The 17,261-nt window shown below is 43.0% G+C and overlaps 2 protein-coding genes across 2 annotated transcripts in view; both read right to left on the reverse strand.

Annotated features, from left to right (window-relative positions):
- Nucleotides 1–17,261, reverse strand: part of TOM1L1 (target of myb1 like 1 membrane trafficking protein) — a 416,402-nt gene that overhangs the window by 242,305 nt on the left and 156,836 nt on the right. The window lies entirely within an intron of this gene.
- KIF2B (kinesin family member 2B) lies at nt 498–5,097 on the reverse strand. Its single transcript, XM_080561280.1, has one exon. The coding sequence runs from the start codon at nt 4,013–4,015 to the stop codon at nt 2,018–2,020; it is 1,998 nt and encodes a 665-aa protein (XP_080417406.1). The 5' UTR covers nt 4,016–5,097; the 3' UTR covers nt 498–2,017.

Consider the following 17,261-nt stretch of genomic DNA (forward strand, 5'->3'; position numbering starts at 1 on the left):
GTCAATCAACATTTCACATAAGCACGAAAAAAAAAAGGCTAATTTAGTTAATTCCTTTTGCATCTGCTTTAAGGAGCAGTAGGGTGTGCTCATGAGTCACTTTCTGAGCTTAGTCGAAAACAGCCTCCTGAATATGTGAGTATAAACAACGGGAGAATAAAATTCATTTTCCTACTCACTGCAAACCATCACACCCTGGTAAGACTTTGTTCCAGCTCATTAAAACTGTGTTTCTAGAACTGTGCCCAACTCGATTAATTCATAGCCCTTTTTGCCAAAACAGTTCATGCTAATGATTTATAACTAACGCGCGGCCACAGCATGTGAGCAGCAAGAACTTAGACCTGGAGCAAGCACCACAGCCAGCCAAAAGTGTGAATCCATCATGTGTCCTGCATGGAAGACGCTTCCTACTCCAGCTAGAAGGGACCCTGCCAGAAAGTTTCAGGCAACGGTCCATGGAGCCAGCTTGCTTTCACGTCCTGTACCATGTGGTGGGGTACCTGGGCTTCACAACCTGGTCTGCTACTGTGACCAGCACCTCAAATACAAGAATCTAAGGAAAATGCTAAGGAAGCAACCTCAAAGACGTTTCTTTTCAGAAATGAGAAAACCCTTCCATGGTAAATTCCTGCTGTATAGAACACACTTTTATCTTAATCTGGCAAGTAGTACTTATGTCTCACTGCATCTCTGAATGCTATGAGCGGCTGAAACTAGGAATATCAAAACAAGCAGGATGCCAATACGTAAATGCTTGTAAAGTGCACTGAAGCTGAAAAGCACAGCATATTACTACTGCTAGGAGATGACCAGCATTTAAACAATGTTTGGTGTCTAATGATTTCATCGCTGAAAACAGATTTCTGGCCTGCGTGAAGGACTGCTGAAGTTCTTCCATTGGCTTCATCACACTTTGGATCAGATGGTTAAAATGTTCCCCAGGATAAACTGGTCGATGGGACCAACAGCCAGAGAGCGATAAGACAGTATGAGCAAATGGAGGAAGATCATTGATTAATTAAATATGATTTATACTATTTAATTTCTTCAACTTACTTGCTACCCTTTTAAGAATTTATACTAATTAATTTCCAAATTAAATAATATGCATACACGTGAGCCTGATGCTTCAACCTGTCTACAGAAAGCAGCTTTTGCAGGGTTTACCCTCAGGTACGAAGCGCTGCCTCACCCCATGTGCTGCCACTGCACTGATACACACCATAGCAGGTGGGGATTTGTTAGATGCAGCTTTTCTGACCCTTTAGGTCTGGCAAATCTCTCGTCAGGTCTCTGATACAGGGCACTGACTCCCCTGCTTCCCTCTGCAAACTCCGCAGGCCCATCTTCTCCCCATAGGCCAGGCAATTGCCATACTCGTTAGTCTGCTTTTTATGAAGGCAGTTTCTAGGGTTTTTTTCCTTTTAATGTCTCATGAGAACATACTTAAAGAGAGGGCGAGAGAAAAAAAGTGAGCAAATGCTATAAAAAGCCACTGCTTATGCCATGACAAAATAACCCTCATTTCCCAAATGTATCAAGCTCAGAAATGATGGTGCTTTGCACTCAGACACCTTTTAAAATCTTTTAAAATGCCTTCTACCCTGGGAATGGGACTTCCATTTTGGTGCAGTTTGACAGAACCCCATAGCAGGCCACATCGAGGATGGCATATATAAATGTATATGGGTATATGTTTTACAGGCATGAGAGGGAAACCTGCCCAAATGAGGTGAGATACATTTTCTGCAAACTCTTTTCCTACAGGTTAGGTCCTCACAACTGCATAGTTTTACCTTCTGCAGTGAAAAATTCCTGGAAGAAACACAGGACTGTTCTCCCACAAGATGAAACCATTATTTTCAAGAAATAAAAACAAACCAACAAACAGAATATCCCTGCAGACACTGTTTAAGATTTTTTTAAGCATTGGATTTGTTAGGCAATTGAAGCGTTGGTATCTAACCGCTCTCATCGCCCAGCAGTCCCAGGGGCCGGGGGGCTCCAGCACAGCTTACAGCACACGAGATCTCTTCATGCAGCTCTGGTTGCTGCCCTGTTCTTCTTTGCAAAGAACTGACCGGAATAGTTTGACTTTTTCTTGAATCTCGGTCAGGGTGCCAATTTTTTGACTCAGGACTGATTCAAACTGCGCAGCATAAAAATCCACATTGTAGTCTATTTCTTCAGCCACCTCTAAGAACGCCTTCAACCATCGCAGAGACTCCTGATGCTCCTCCAGAAGCACTTTCTCATCTGTCTCTTTTCTCTTCTTCTGCGGTTTTCCTTTGGCATTGAAAGTAAATAACTGGGGTGATACCTCCTTGTCAGGCTGTACCCCAGACAGCTGTAACTCAGGTGTCCTGGGGGAGTTCTGAACAGCCCAGGGTTTCTTCATGTCCTTTAGCTGATGCAGGAACCTGGGCACCTCCTGACGGGATTGTCCAAGGGAGTTTAAATTCACCACCAGCTCCTTCACGCAGTTGGCATACCGCAGGGTGTTAAGGCTGTGCTCGCAGGATCTCATCCCTGGAGAGACAGTGGCAATCATGCAGGTACGTGAGTTTTCCCCTATAAATGAGTCCCGCAGGACCTGGGTGAGTTTGCTAGCCCTGAATGGGGTGTGAGCTTTGTTACGTCCCAGTGCCCTGATGCACTCCTTGAGTGCCAAGAGGCTTTTATTAATATCAGCCCCCTCCAGCCTCGTTTGCCTGTCTGCAGTGGAGATGTCAGCTCCTCTCTCATTCCCAGCCAAATCAATCAGCGAAAACTTGGCATACAAATGCCCTCTCTTCTTGAGTATGATCTGGAAGATGGCATGGCTCCGGGAGGAGTGAGTGTTGGCAGAAGTCTGGCCTGACGTGCGACACTTGCTGCCCATTTCAATCAGTTTGCTGACATCTTCCACGCTCATGACCTCTTCCTCCCTAAGGCCCACCACTTGGATCTGATGCTTCCCATCTTCTAGCACCCTCAGCCGCTTCTTTGAGTTCAGCAGGTCAAACACTTTGCCCCCATAAATCTCGAAGAAGGCCCCATAGACTCGAAGCTCCAGTATCAGGCAGCTAGGGTCCTTCAGTCTGCGGAAGACGTCCTCAGCAACCAGAATGTAGATCCCCCTGGAGCACTCAGAGCTCTGGCTAGAGAAGCCTCCCCTCATGGTATGTGTCTTGCCGCTGCCTGTCTGGCCGTAGGCAAAGCAACTGGCCATGCCCCCCTGGAAGATGGTCTCCACCAGGGGCTGGGCGGTGTGCCTGTATACCAGCTCGTTGGTGGCATGGTCATCAAAGGCATAGTCAAAGCGAAAGATCTGGTTGTCCAGATACTGCGTGAGGTCCAGCTTCTGCTTGGCTTCATGCACCATCACCACGTCCTGGCAGGGCACTGTCACCACATCAATGTCATTGAGCTCAACCTCCCGCTGGTTCAGCGGCCGCTTCCGGACACACACACAGATGCGATGGGGCTGCCGGGGCATGGAGGCCTGCAGTGCCTTGCAGTCCAGCTGGCTGCGGCACTCCTGGATCATGGCCAGCACATCGGCCCTGGCCTGGAGTGACGCGGTGGCCTGCTGAGCTCGCTGCTCCCGCATCCTCAGCCGACGGCGTTCCCGCTGTTCTCGCAGCCTTTCAATCTGCCACACGCCTGGTGATGTCCACCTGGGTCTGGAGCCAAGCTGGACTGCTACAGGGCCCCTGCTGTCCTCAGACGGCTTCTCCACTTTGATGGGCTGTGGCCGTCTTTCACTCACCAGGCTCTGGTCTCCTTTGGCTGACAGTGGGGCCTTGATGCTGCTCGTGGATGGGCTCCTTGGGGCCAGGTGAGGGTTGAGGTCAAAGATGAGCTGGAGATCCACCTGCTTACCCTTGTTGGTCCCTTTCTCAATCCACTCCACAGTGATGCTGGAGGTGCTTTCATGGAGCTCTGTCACCAGTGCTGGATGGATGCGCCCATCTCTGCGCTTGATCTCCACGTAGCTGCCCGGCTGGATGAGCCCAAACTCCCCGGCCATGCTGTCCCTGGGCCCTGGCTGCAGCTGTGGAGTGGAGGAGCCCCTGGCTGGGACAGGCAGGGCTGGAGTCCCCTGGGGCTCTGTGTTCCAGCACCCGGCACCGTGTCACAATGGCCCTCATGGCTACAGAACCGGGGTCGGCTTTGAACATATATGTGTTTTTAACCAGCTGCTACAGGTGGAAGGAACATATAAAGCTGCCACCACCTGAAAAGGCCTATTTGTGTATCCAGGCTGGCGCACAGCTGCTGTGACACATCGTGTCCAATTAGGTAAGTCACGTTGTGTTAAGCCAGTGCTGGTGACACAAGAATTTACAGCAGTGACACAAGTAAGGAAATTCAGGAGAGCATTTTCATCCTGCAGTGGCCACATAAAAATGCAGAAAGCAACATGTTGTTTTCAATTACCTTGAATATAAATTTTGAATTCTTTTAAAGGCCTCTTCATGCCTTGAAATCCTGCTTGAACAAAATATGGGCTTAAGAGAAAATGAATGAAAACTGGAGTTGCCGTATGAGTGCAGTGGGTACGTCTGCAACCACAAGGAAGGATTTGATACCATTTTGATAAGTGGAACAACTGATGGTATTTTTAATTCATTTCTGTAATGCTCTTCAATCATCTGGATTCCTGAATAGAGAATTTCAAAGTTCTAGCTACAAGAAAATCTTTTTAACAGCTTGTCTGTTAAAGATTTTTGGTTCATTTTGGCAGGTAGATACATACATTCAGTGACAAGGAATGTTATTTACAAAAATAAGCAATGCCGTAATAGCCCTCAGAAGAACGCTTGCAGAAATAGTGGTAAATTTACATAACCCTGAAGTAAATAAAACCAGCTTGGAAGGTTTATTTGAGAAGGTAACTAATTAACCCCATTAAGCCTGTTGACTGGTAACTTAAAATGATGAATTCAGGCAGGCTGACATCACCAAACCTTAACAATAGGGACAATCCTGGATATCCTTTTTACCAATCCTCCTTTGGAGCCAAAATGCCAATTAACACGTGTTATAATTTCTCAAAGGGGAGCAATTAACATTCACATTTTTGTCTGGGGATGTAGCCACCATGGCTATTGCTCCTTTCATCTATTTGTGTGCCACTAAATCCTCATGCCTTTGCATGTGTTTTAAATGTAACCCAACAATTTTGTGGGGGGAAATTATGTCACTATTATAGAGGGTCTCTGCCTGAAAATGCCAGCCTGATGAAGGATGCAGAGTAGTAAAATGACAGCAACTTGTTGCCTAGATTTCGGAGATAAAAGCCTGCCACGTACACTGTTCAATAAGCTTGAAGAAACACAGAGCATCAAGGATATAGGGTAGAGCAAAGGTTTGATTTTAAAGGTTTGCTCTGCTTTCCATGGCAATGTTGTCTCCGTTAGTATGAGTCTTGGCAAATTCTTTTGTCAGATCCAGAGGTCAAAACACCCTGCAGTGGCAGGCTGAGGCAGCATCCCAGGAACGGGCCAGAGGGACGTAATGAAATCGATCCTTCCAGCCAGCTGACTTCTCTGTCTGATGTTTGGAGATCTTTTTAGAATCTCTGATGGGCATCACAGTTCAGTCAAGCCTTTGCTTGACGAATTTGACATTCGCTCTTGGATAGCTTACCAACTTTTATTCCTGGGATGTTCCTAGAGGATACATATGCTGTCACATGCGCTCGAGTAACTCTGCAATCATACCCACCACACTGTGTAAGCAGTTGCTCATCTTGGTTTTAATTAGTGACATCTTTGTAAGAGAAGATGACTCAATTTCATAAAGGTATTGAAATAGCCCCAAATAACCATAGCAGAAAGCTAATCTGGGGAGCGTTACTAAGCTTATTAAAGCATTGTTCACAGAAAGATGGCTTTTTAAAGGAGCCTGGCTGACTGAGGCTTGCTAAGGAATTTTGGTTAGATCTAGATTCTTTTTCCAATGCTCTTAAAATATAATCACCAACAAAGTGAAAGCACCTCATCACTAACAAATACTGAAGAAATACTGGACACTTCTACATGCTGCCAATTGCACATTGCCTACATAGAAATGGTGACAGATGGAAGGCCAGTGTGGGGCCAGGACTGTTTATGACCTCTGATAACACACCTAGGGAATAACATAACTACAGTTCAAACACTCCGACCCAAAAAGAAGCCAAAGATGCCACCATTTCTCATGGTTGGACCACAGGCTAAGTAAAAATAGCGTAGAAAGATAACAATACTACATATTGTTTTTGTTACAAAACCTGCAAATTAGCAATGGTGCAAATGACCCAAAGCGACAAAAACCAAACAAACTGAGAAATAATACTATTGATCAGAGATCATTTTGGACCTTTTCTTGGGGAGCATTCTGAAGAACAGAAATATCCAAATATGTGTTTTAAATACGAATCCCCCATGAGACAAAACATCAAATCATTTTTTTATAGCATTGTTGCAAATTGACACCTAGCAGCTGTTGAGCTCATTAGATCGCACCAGGCTCCTCTGTTTGCCTGGCACAGCCACACAACCTGAAGTTGATTTAGTTCTTCAAGAGCTCAGCCTACATCCCAGCCCCTCTTTCACAGTAAGCACTCATCAATTGTCCTTTCTTAAACAAACCGCTAACTGCTCTTTCCTGAGAGCCCATCTGTTGAAATTTGAGTATTTTTATAACAATAAGAATGTGCTTGGATCTATCAACACGTTTGGTTTTAGAGGGGATGGCTTCGATTTTCAGGCTGTATATGTAATGATAATGGCTGACTTGTCATTAACCTACAGATTCAACATTTTAATGGGAAACGAAGCAGCCTTATTTACAGAGGCTACAGATAATTGCAGCCTTCTCAGAGTTCTTCTTCAGGTAGGAGTAAAAATTCATCACAGTATTAAAGGTGGGTACTCGAAACCAGAGCATACCTCTAAAAACAGCGATCCTGTCCATCTGCCCCTGTCATTTATAGAATGGATTAATCCTTGTGAGGAAGCTCCTAGAACAAGGATAATCAGAACCTTGTTTTTGTAGGCACTTCAGCTGCCTTTGCACCATAAAGAGACCCTAGTAGGACAAAACTGAACAGGGGAGCTCTGGAGAGTTCATGACAGGCAAGTTCAGAGGCTAACTGAAAAAGCAGACAAACTAGAAGTTAACAGTTTTAATGTACTCATATTCAGTTATTTTATTCAGTTTAAAATAACCCATTTTTTTCCTTTACTTTTCTGATGAAATACCTTGTTGCTGCCTAAGACTTTGAGATCCTTAGGTGAGGGACAGCCCAGCTATGTCTGATTATTTGTCCTTGCATCTTTAAGAAATATTTGCATAGGGCTACTTTATAATTCCAATAAGACACCCAAGCCTGTGAATTATAGTGCAGTAATTCACACCTGCTGCATTTAACAGCACTCGGCCTTCTGCCTTTCTCTAACAGTACCTTCTTGTGAATTATTGCTCCATAAGTCACCCACAGGAGCATCTTGCTGCTCCCTCATCATGTTGGCATCTAATTGCAGCAGTTCTCTGGTGTGCTTTTGTACACGAGAGTTAATATTTATGCAAGTGCATCACATAGAGTATGATTTTTAGAAAGCCTGTACTTGGCTTGAGATTGCATGTTTTAAACTCTGACAACTATTAATGGTTTTGATGGCTATGCATTTTCAGCAAGCTTTTATCATCAAACACAAATGAGGAAAACGAGAGATTAGACCAACACAGTGATCAATTAACCAGTAATTTAAAGGAATGTAAAAGAGTAATTTAAACTGTAAAATCCTCTTCCTGAACTACAAGAGTGCCTGTATATACACGTTACCTTAGAGAGGTGCTTAAGTCCTTGACAAATGTGGAATGTCACAGCCACAGCCCTAATCCGATGTCCCAGGTGCCCTGTGACACCAGAGGAGCTTCTCATGCCAACCCAAACATGTGGAGACACCAAAGTCCCCTTCCACTTCTCCCAGCCAAGTGCCAGCTTAAATCAGGACTCAAAGGAAGAGGACATTGTGAGGTTCATTTTGTCTGTTTTCAGATCCCAAGTAGCAAACTAACTGAAACTGCTGCCATAGTGCTCCAATTTCCCTGCAATGTCCTGGAGAAGAAAAGCACACACCTGGCAAAAAACGCTGAATTCTTATCATGTTAGCCCTATAACATAGTTATCCCTATAACAAGGCAAAAAGTTTATGCTGGATTAGAATTGAAGAATCATCAAAAGGAAATTTTGCTACAGACCTGAATGCTACAGTGTAATCAAGATTCACGTCCTCAGGTATTTTTAGAAAAGGTTATTTACCGACCAGCATTAAGGCAGCATCTAAAGGCCTTACATTAAAATCAGGACCCTGTTGTGCTAAGCAGCATGTAAATATTTCCAGAGAAAGACAATTTTTCTTCGGTGTGTTTTTTGCTGGGGTTATAGGCAGTAATTTCAAAGTGGAGAGGAAAGGAAACGAAGAGGATGGTGTCTCTTGGGAGGAGAGGGGATCAGCCTTTTTCCAGAGTCTTTAAAGCTTTTGTTTATCTACACAGAAGCCCTGAAACAAACGCTAATACATACTGTGCAGCAGCTTAAAAACTTGTAGCTTATTCAAACACCCTTCAAATAATTTGCAAACATACATGAGGTTTTTTGTTTGTACTTTATAAAATACTACCACATTAAGAAAGAAGTAAAGGATTTGCTCCTGCTATGAGTCATCAGAGAATAAATGCAATGTGCAGCAGCGAAGATATATAATGCTAAAAGAAGATGCTTTAGTATCACAGGATGTAAAAAACGTCCCACATTTCTTCTGTTGCTTTTCCACTGCTACCCAGCTAACTGTCAGCTCGCCCTATGTGCAAAAAGCTGTGGTCGCAACCCTCAACATTAATACAGACAACCAGTCCTTCCTGCCAGAAAAACAGCATTCAGATGAAACGTGATGAGGCAAACAACAGTTTGTATTTCACACTTCATGGGAGCTGTATGGATGCTCAGATCTGCCCACACAAGTTTTTTGCAAGACCAAGATACGAATCGTAATTTATAAAAAAGAAAGAAGAAACCGAGCGAAAATATACACACAAAAAAACCCCAAGCCTTCATAAGGGAAACAACTGTTGTTCTTCAGGTGGGGAAGCACAGATGGGGCCTACCATGCCGAGGAGCCTAAAGGACTTGCATCCTTCTGTAGAGAAGTGGGACCACTGCTAACTCCTCACATTTCTAATAGAGCTAAACTGTGCTCCTCTGAGCAATGGAAACAACTTTCATTCATCTTATGAAGTAATAAAAAACAAAATAAGATAATTATTGGTGTCATTATAAAAGAGGATAAATTCCAGCGAACTCAATGCAAGTTGTGGATTACAATGAGTTACTAAAAACAATGAAAGCAGTATATTCTCTTCTCAATGTTTTAATGGGACACAGTCAATTTTTATTATCATGTATTTACTAGTCTTCCCAGCAGAAAACAGTATTTAAAATTAATGTAACTAATCTGAAAATCAGAGTGAATACTGCTAATTCACACAACGGTTTAGTTAGGCCTAATTCATTTCATAGCTAGAAACATTCTGCTAATGTTTAATACATGGAGAAGCTTTTAGTAACAAACTCCAATTACTGAATCCTTCTGACTATCTTCAACTGGATGAACGTGTAAACAGTCTTGTACTTAAATGTTCCAAGATCCCCTGTACAAGAATTTCATTTAAAAAAAAACTTAGGGAGCTCTGCAGTCATATAATTGTTTTAAGCCTTAACATTTCAAAGGACTTAACCAATGTTAATTAAAATCTGCTCCTGCTCTAAGAGCTGGTTTTCATTTGTTACCTGGATCTATGATTCTGAGCCCCCCTCCTTGCAGTCACGTACCAGGTCTGTGCTAAGCTCCAGCAATCGATGTCAAACTCTGGCACTCCCGCATTTCTAGATCTTTCTGCCTGAAGTGCTGGATGCCCTCATGCTCTCTGAAGTAATGGGAAATGCAAAGTTTTTGTAGTTCTCAAAGTTATGCTACCTGTGAAGTGCTCACAAATGGATTTTAAGTGACTCACTTTAGATTTTGAAGTTTGAAAGATGAGACATAATAATATTTGTAAAAAAATTGTTGAAGGCTGTTATCCCCTCACGGTCTGCATAAGTAGGAGCTTGCTTCCCAATTACCTGCCTGCCACTGTAATGATTGATTTCAGCGCTTTATGAACAGCATATGCAGCCCTCCTATGTTTAGATAAGAGATTACAAGGACTATCAATCCTCAGGCTCTTGTGTACAATATTAAGACTGTCTAAAGTTAATATATTTCTTCCATGGACTAGTATTACTTAATTATATTAGTAGTAGTTCCAACCTGCAGAAGGGCTGAAGTGCTGCCAGGGATCCAGCCTGTCAGGTACGGCTTAGAAACGTCTTTGGTTGGTTAAGTTCATTTCTCCTGCCAAATTAAGAATGTAACATTTGAGGATAAATAGTCACAGAAAACTATTGGGACCTGAATTAGAGCTTGCACAAAGATTGCTGAAGTAGCTTTGGTATCGTTCACTGTAATGGCTGTCAGATCCCTTTGGATCTCTTTTATAAAAATTTCCCTGACTCCTGTACCAAGGTAGTGCCATTAGTTAGCTTGTTCCAGAACTAACAAACAAGTTTATACCCAAGACAACATATCCATGTTCAGACTGCTGCCTGGAAAATCACAGTCTGACACTGGATTTCATATTCAGACACCAAGTGCCCACATATCAGCTGTGGTATGCACTGTGCTGTCCTCCTTTCACTATCCATCACAGCTCACCCAGGAAAGCCATAGTCACCTTCAGTCCAGCACGGTATTTGGGAGGTTTAAAGAAATAGGAACGAACCCTTCCAAGCTCTCAAAGCCAAGGAACCGTACTGACAAGATGCTGCTATCTTGTGGTCCAGACAGTGGTGATTGCCAGCTACAAGGATGCCAAACTCCAAGGCAGTAACCTTACTAGTGACAGAATCAAATCCTGACACCGTTATCATTTCACGTGAGGAAGGTACTCTGATTAGTCCTATTGCAGAGCCATGCTGTAAGCTCTGGGGACTCCCAGGGGTGAGCAGTGACTCTCACAGGCCGTTACACTTTTGTTGCTATTACCAAGGGAATGAGCTGACTTGAAGGAGGTCCCACTGGATCAGCAGCACGCTACTCAGAAAGGTGCAATCAGCCTGGGTGAATCTGTCTGTGAGGTGTTGAACATCTCCCGTTGGTGTTCACAGCCTGAACAGCACAGGTATTTGACTACCTAGAGAGTACAGATAGGAGCTTAGGGGGATTTAGCGATAAATCCCTAAGCAGAGCATACCCTAATGACTGTTGAAATCACAGCGTGATGGGTGTCTTTAAGCCATTTGCCGATTCTTACTTACCACACACCTACATCTTAATGGTTCTGAGCAGCAGGTTTACAAATGGACTTAGCACCTAAAATCCCCTTAAAGCAATAAGAAATGAAACAGCATAGCTCTTTTTAAGATGTGACCCTATATTTTCAATAAAGGCTGTTGGGATTGCCTGGGTCATGTAACAACACTGCAGTAGCTATAAACTAATTCTAACAAGAGGAGGAGCAGCTTCATGGTAAAGCTACCCATGTTTTCTGCTAAGCACGCAGTAAATAACATTTCGGTGCTATAGTTCCAAACATTTATACACGAGTGTTTAAAACTTTTCTAAATTATTCCTAATGCTTGTATATTGGACAATACACAGATCTGCTTTCTTGTGTTTTTCTTCCCTCCCCCCTTTTGTGTTTACGTGTCTACTTGCAAAACCACCTCATACATAATGCAGTGCAATAAACTGCAGCATGGAGTGGCTGTGCAGCCTTGCCCATGTGTAAATAGCAGGAGAAATCCATTACTCACAATGTATCCTTCGAATGCAATTCAAGTTTGACAAACATTAAACAATTTGAACCAACTACAGAAAGCAATGCTTCCTTTGAGTGCCTCTTAGGAAGCTCATCATCAAGCTATTCTTCAAAAACGCTGGGCAGAATTAATGATTTCCGTAAGGTAAATAACTATGTGCTGAAACAAAGCTGAGGTACACTCTCAAACACTTGCCTTTGTAAGAGGGAATGTCATTTCCCAGCTCCAATGTTTGTCCTGTTGGCTGTTTTAAAAACTCTCTTAATTACAGCCGCTTTGTGTTGGGCATGTGTGCGTGTATCTGGCTGTGCACGCTCTCTGGCACAATGGTACCATTTAGAATTTAAAACATAGCTTTTCCTCCTCTGTGGTACAACATCCTCATTTGTTCGTGCTTCATTTACGTAACTGAAGTGCAAGTCCATTTTCTGTTAAAGTAGATGTCTTATTTTAGAGCATTTAAAACAATCAGCACCAGAACACAGTGCATTTAATGCAAAACACTGTTCTCCCCTACCAGCACCAATCAGGAGTCACTCTATTCAAACCAGGCTATATCCAGTTAAGTTTAATTCAGAAACAGGATCACTACATCTATATAAAATCTTTCTTCCATTTCCATTGACTGAAGAGTAAGCACTGTGTGGACAGAAACCATTTCATATTCTAGCCTACCAGAATTTAAGCGCTTTGTGAGGGAATAAAGACAACTACTTTAAGACACCGCATGACAATCACGGAGCATTTTTCCCTTTAGCTGGGATTAGCCCCGTGCTGGTCTGAGGCTTCACACCAGCACAGAGGCACAAACTGACCCCTCTGCCACCTGGGCAGTCCCAATGAGGCACGTGCTGCTTGGGAACCCCAGCGGGTTGTTTTGGGAGACTCATAATCAAGATTCCAGCAAGGAAGTGTGAATAGTGGCTTTCCTTTTTTTTAATTTGGAACCATGAACAATTTCCCCAAATTTGAAAATGTAAATATCCCAACCATTTCTAACCAGAGCTGACTGAGGTGTATGTCCTAAATCTGCTGGCCTGAGCCCCTGTGAGCACAAGGACATGTCCTCTGACAAACACACACCACTACGCCTGGTGCAGCTGACAACATTTCAGACAGTTTCTCATGGCTCCTACATAACAGACTACACAAACCTATTCGTGGCCAGACGGGTACGTCTTTCAGAAGAAGCCACAAATGGACTGTTTCACATCGTGCCAGCGTGAATATATATATAGAGGCAGGGCTGGATCGGGCTGAGGAGGTGAAATCAGACAAGGAAGAAAACTTAATGGACTAAAGTGGTGGGATGTCTTCTGCTTTCTGCTTGCATTTAGCTGTGCATGTGCTGATTTGTGCTAGGGAATCAGACCCTGGGCTGCTTGTGTGTGGTGGGAATACCTATCAGGGAGCAAGGAGGAGCCGAGCCACAAAGTGCTATGCTCGGCGTAAAGCCTGGCTTTCTAGTGCATGGATCTTTAGTAAATGACAAATAAAGGATTAACTGCCTGAAGCACTAGCCCTTCTACCTCAATATTTATAGCTTTTCAAGTTATTAGCTTTTTAATTAACACTGAAAGATCTGAAAGCACCTAACTGTACTGTACCATAATTATATTAACAAATTACAGACATGAAAATTAAAATTCAGTTGCTCTAATATTCTATTTGGAAATGTGCAAATAGAGTTGATGTTTTGCTAATAAATGCTTCTCAGATGTTATGTTTCTAAATGAAAAGAGAAAATGCACCTTTATAGTATTCCTTTAAGTGCTTCTGCCCTCATTTGGAATTAATCAGCAAATACAAACAGTACTTGAGCTTCGGAAATACCCCTTCCTTAACCTCACTCCAGTTACAACAATTTCCTAAATTACAGACTGTACAGACATTAGGGATAACCATTTTACACCAGGATTCTGGAGGTAGTCAGCTTCATTTTCTCTCCTTTTTTCTCTCCGTCCATATACATAAATGGTATTAAATATACACATGCAGAAGGAAGGAATTAGAAGACTGCATAATGCAGCAAATTAAATGTCAGCTACATACACACTCAGAAATGCAGTGTTTTCCCTTTCTAGCTGGCCAAATACACAAATTTGCTTTCTCCCAGCAAAAATCTATCCAAGACAAGCAGGCATGGGATTTGACTATCCCTGCAAATAAGACACCGATGCAAATTTGCACTGTTTCCAAACCAGACCTGTCCACAACCTTCCCTGGTTTTGCAAATGGGACAATTCAGAACATGTAGGACAGGAATAAGGAGAAGACGAGCCTGTGCTGGCTGATGGAGCTGGTGGAAACCAAAACTGCAGACCTCCAGGTGTGATGTCGTAGAAAAGGTGCCAGGAGAACTCCATGTCCAGAGCTGCCTGCTTCGATACCAAGCTGGTATCTTACAATAAATGCCCATGTAGCATTATGATGTCCACCATTTCATGAAAGGTACCACAAAGTGTTTTGCAGAGGCCCAGAAAAGGCCTGTGTATCACTGAGATCTAACACAAGGCTAATGCTGCTCATTAACAAGGCACTGTTTAAACAGTTTCAAGACCTATACTCTGCATGAAGTAACCACAAAGGGCTAGGTATTAGCATTTTTTTAGTTTCACTGCCTGTGATGATACATAGCTACGTGAGAAGCTTTCTGCCTTAAGAAGATTATATTAAATTCTCATAACTTCAGAAAAGTTATTCCTAGGTTATTCCAGTGTAACAGCAACAGCAGACAAACACATATTCTACCATATAATCCAGATTTCCTGGTAAGTCTCTCAATATTAAAGTGATTGAAAAACCCTAAATACCTAGCACTACTTCAGTCTAAAAATCATCTGTTGGGTTGTTTTATCTAACACACAGAGGAAGTAACAGTCTGAAAATTGTGCTGTAACAAGATTACTAGAAGATTTATTATTAATTATTGCATAAAGAGACAGTGGTACATGTGGTGCTGAGTAAAGCACAGCAGGGAGAGGTAATCCCTGCCTGAAGTATTTTACAGTCTAAATACATAAGCAGTGGAACAGGCATAGGGACCCGGGAAAGAAAGCTTCTGTTTTAGAGAGTACTTTTTTCTGCTTGGTATCTTGGGAGACTGACTTCGTTTTAGCTGATGTGATTTGACACTGGTGGCTTCCTTTGAACTGGTGAGCCATTATTTATGATCTGTACGTCCATATAAAATCAACGACTGCCCCCAACTCTTACCAATGGAAATGCCAAGGCACCTAAACAGGGAAAGGGGCAGTGGCTTTGTTACCTGGGCTGTGGATTTGCAATTTGTATGCAGGAGCTGCACGGGAGAAAGCCTGAGAGACACTGGAGAAGCAGGCAGAGGCTGTTTTGAGTCCACTTCCTACTGCAGAGCAACAGAAGGGAGTGCCCCGTGTGATGCATGGTGCTCTGCACACATCTGCACCTGTGATACAGGATGGTACTTCCCTTACCAGGCAGGGGGGTCTTGAGCTCTGCTGCTGCTCCTGTGTCTGACTGAAGCCTTCCCTGGACAAGTAGCTCAGAACCAAACAGCAGCTGAGCCTGGAGGCAAAGGCATAGCCAAAGTGACCCACGAACAACCCTGGGGGCTGGCCCTGCCTCCCTGTGTGTCAGGGAGCTTAGCGCTCTACCATTAAACTCCAGAAAAATGTGGGGAAAAACCCCCATGTCAGACCTGAGCACCAGGTAAGGGAATGGCTGGAGGGAGGGTAGTGGAAAGCCATCAGCAATTAAAGGGATTTGTCTGCATCCCTACTGAAGCATTAATAACCTGAAACAACTCTCTTGGATTTTAGTGCTGCAATGAACAAGCCTTTGCAGGACCCACACAGTTTGGGTCAAAGGGCTGTGTTAATGCATAAATGGTGATTTGTGTGGTAAGTTACACATGGGGAATAACCTGTGCAAGGTAAAGGTCCAAGAAAGATGTGGGCTTAGTAGCACTCCAATGCTAACAATTTATACAAGACACAGTACCTGAAAAACACTAAATATCATGATTCAGTGGCAGATGAACCTACAGGTCTGTGTTCTCTCAATTGCTGTTAGTTCAGCAGATTTGTACAATGTGCGCTGGTGGAAAAGATCAGTGCACAATTTTAAAATTGCAGTTTTACTGCTGTGGAATAAAACGAGACTGAAAAGAACAACTAAAAAGCAGTGCTGTGCCATGCATCCACACAGAGATGCCTGCTGCTGAAGCCTTCTCAGTACCAGAGCCAACTGCAAGTAACCCACTGTTTCCTATGATTTATTTTTTGGACACAAAGCTCACTGTACTTTTAATAAATTTGAGCAATTGTATATGTATTGAAATATATATTTCCCCATGTTTCTTTGAAAATATATTTTTAATAGTATGACTGAGCAAGACATCCTATAAAAATGCAAACAAGAGTAATGAACTTTCTCGAGAAATGCTTGCTAGTCCGAACTTCAATGTTTTCAAAGCAACTGCAGCAAAGATTAATTTGTGTGTTTGTATTTAGAGCCTTAACATATCCAGAAAACATCAATAGGTGGCCCAACAAAGTTGTGGCATCTCCGTTTTTGGAGAAAACTCAACTGGAGAAGGTCCTGAGCTACCTACCCTAGCTGACACTGCTCTGAGTAGGGGATTGGCCAAGTCACTCTCCATCCAACCACTGTAACACCGTGACTGTTCCCTGTTCAGAGATGCAGTAGGAAAGATTTATATATATTATCTACATATTTTAATTGAGAAACTGCATTTAGCTCTACTAATAGTTTACTTCTACATACTAATTACTGAGACGTGATACTCATACAGTGTTTCAGTAATGAGAGTTACATGATGTTCTATGTGAGCTGAGAACTGAACTACAGAATTCACCTCAGGAGGAAAATCCTGTGCTGCACGTTCAGACTCCAGAAGATGTTGCTGTTAATAGGAAAGACAGTTTCATACTGAACAATTCCACATGCAGGTTGTTTTCCCTGGCAATTCTGAGACCTCAGGCAATAGTCCAGCCAGCTGCTTGAACTGGGGCTTACCTTTGCGTATCTAAGCAGTTATATCGAAGCCAACACTAATTCTGCTTGAGTATTTTCCAGGATGCAGCTCCATACTACAGTCTCTACTTCCTCCGCTCGGTGCACCTCTGCTAAGGATGTCAGTTCAAGATCAGTGCTGACTCCTGTCCATCACAGCTCTCATCAGAGCCTTTTTGCCTCTAACCCTAACCTTAACCTAACAGTACTCTACTGTCTTAACCCATAGCTGCAGCAGTGACCTGGAGAAGAAATATAAATTACTTGAATTGACGGCAAACTCATCCTATGTCTAGGGATTAACAGCAATAGAAAAGCTGTGAAGATACTGTTCACCACTGTTCCCAAA

This window comes from Anser brachyrhynchus (genome assembly GCF_964034855.1).
Source record: "Anser brachyrhynchus genome assembly, chromosome: 18".
Taxonomy (NCBI): domain Eukaryota; kingdom Metazoa; phylum Chordata; class Aves; order Anseriformes; family Anatidae; genus Anser; species Anser brachyrhynchus.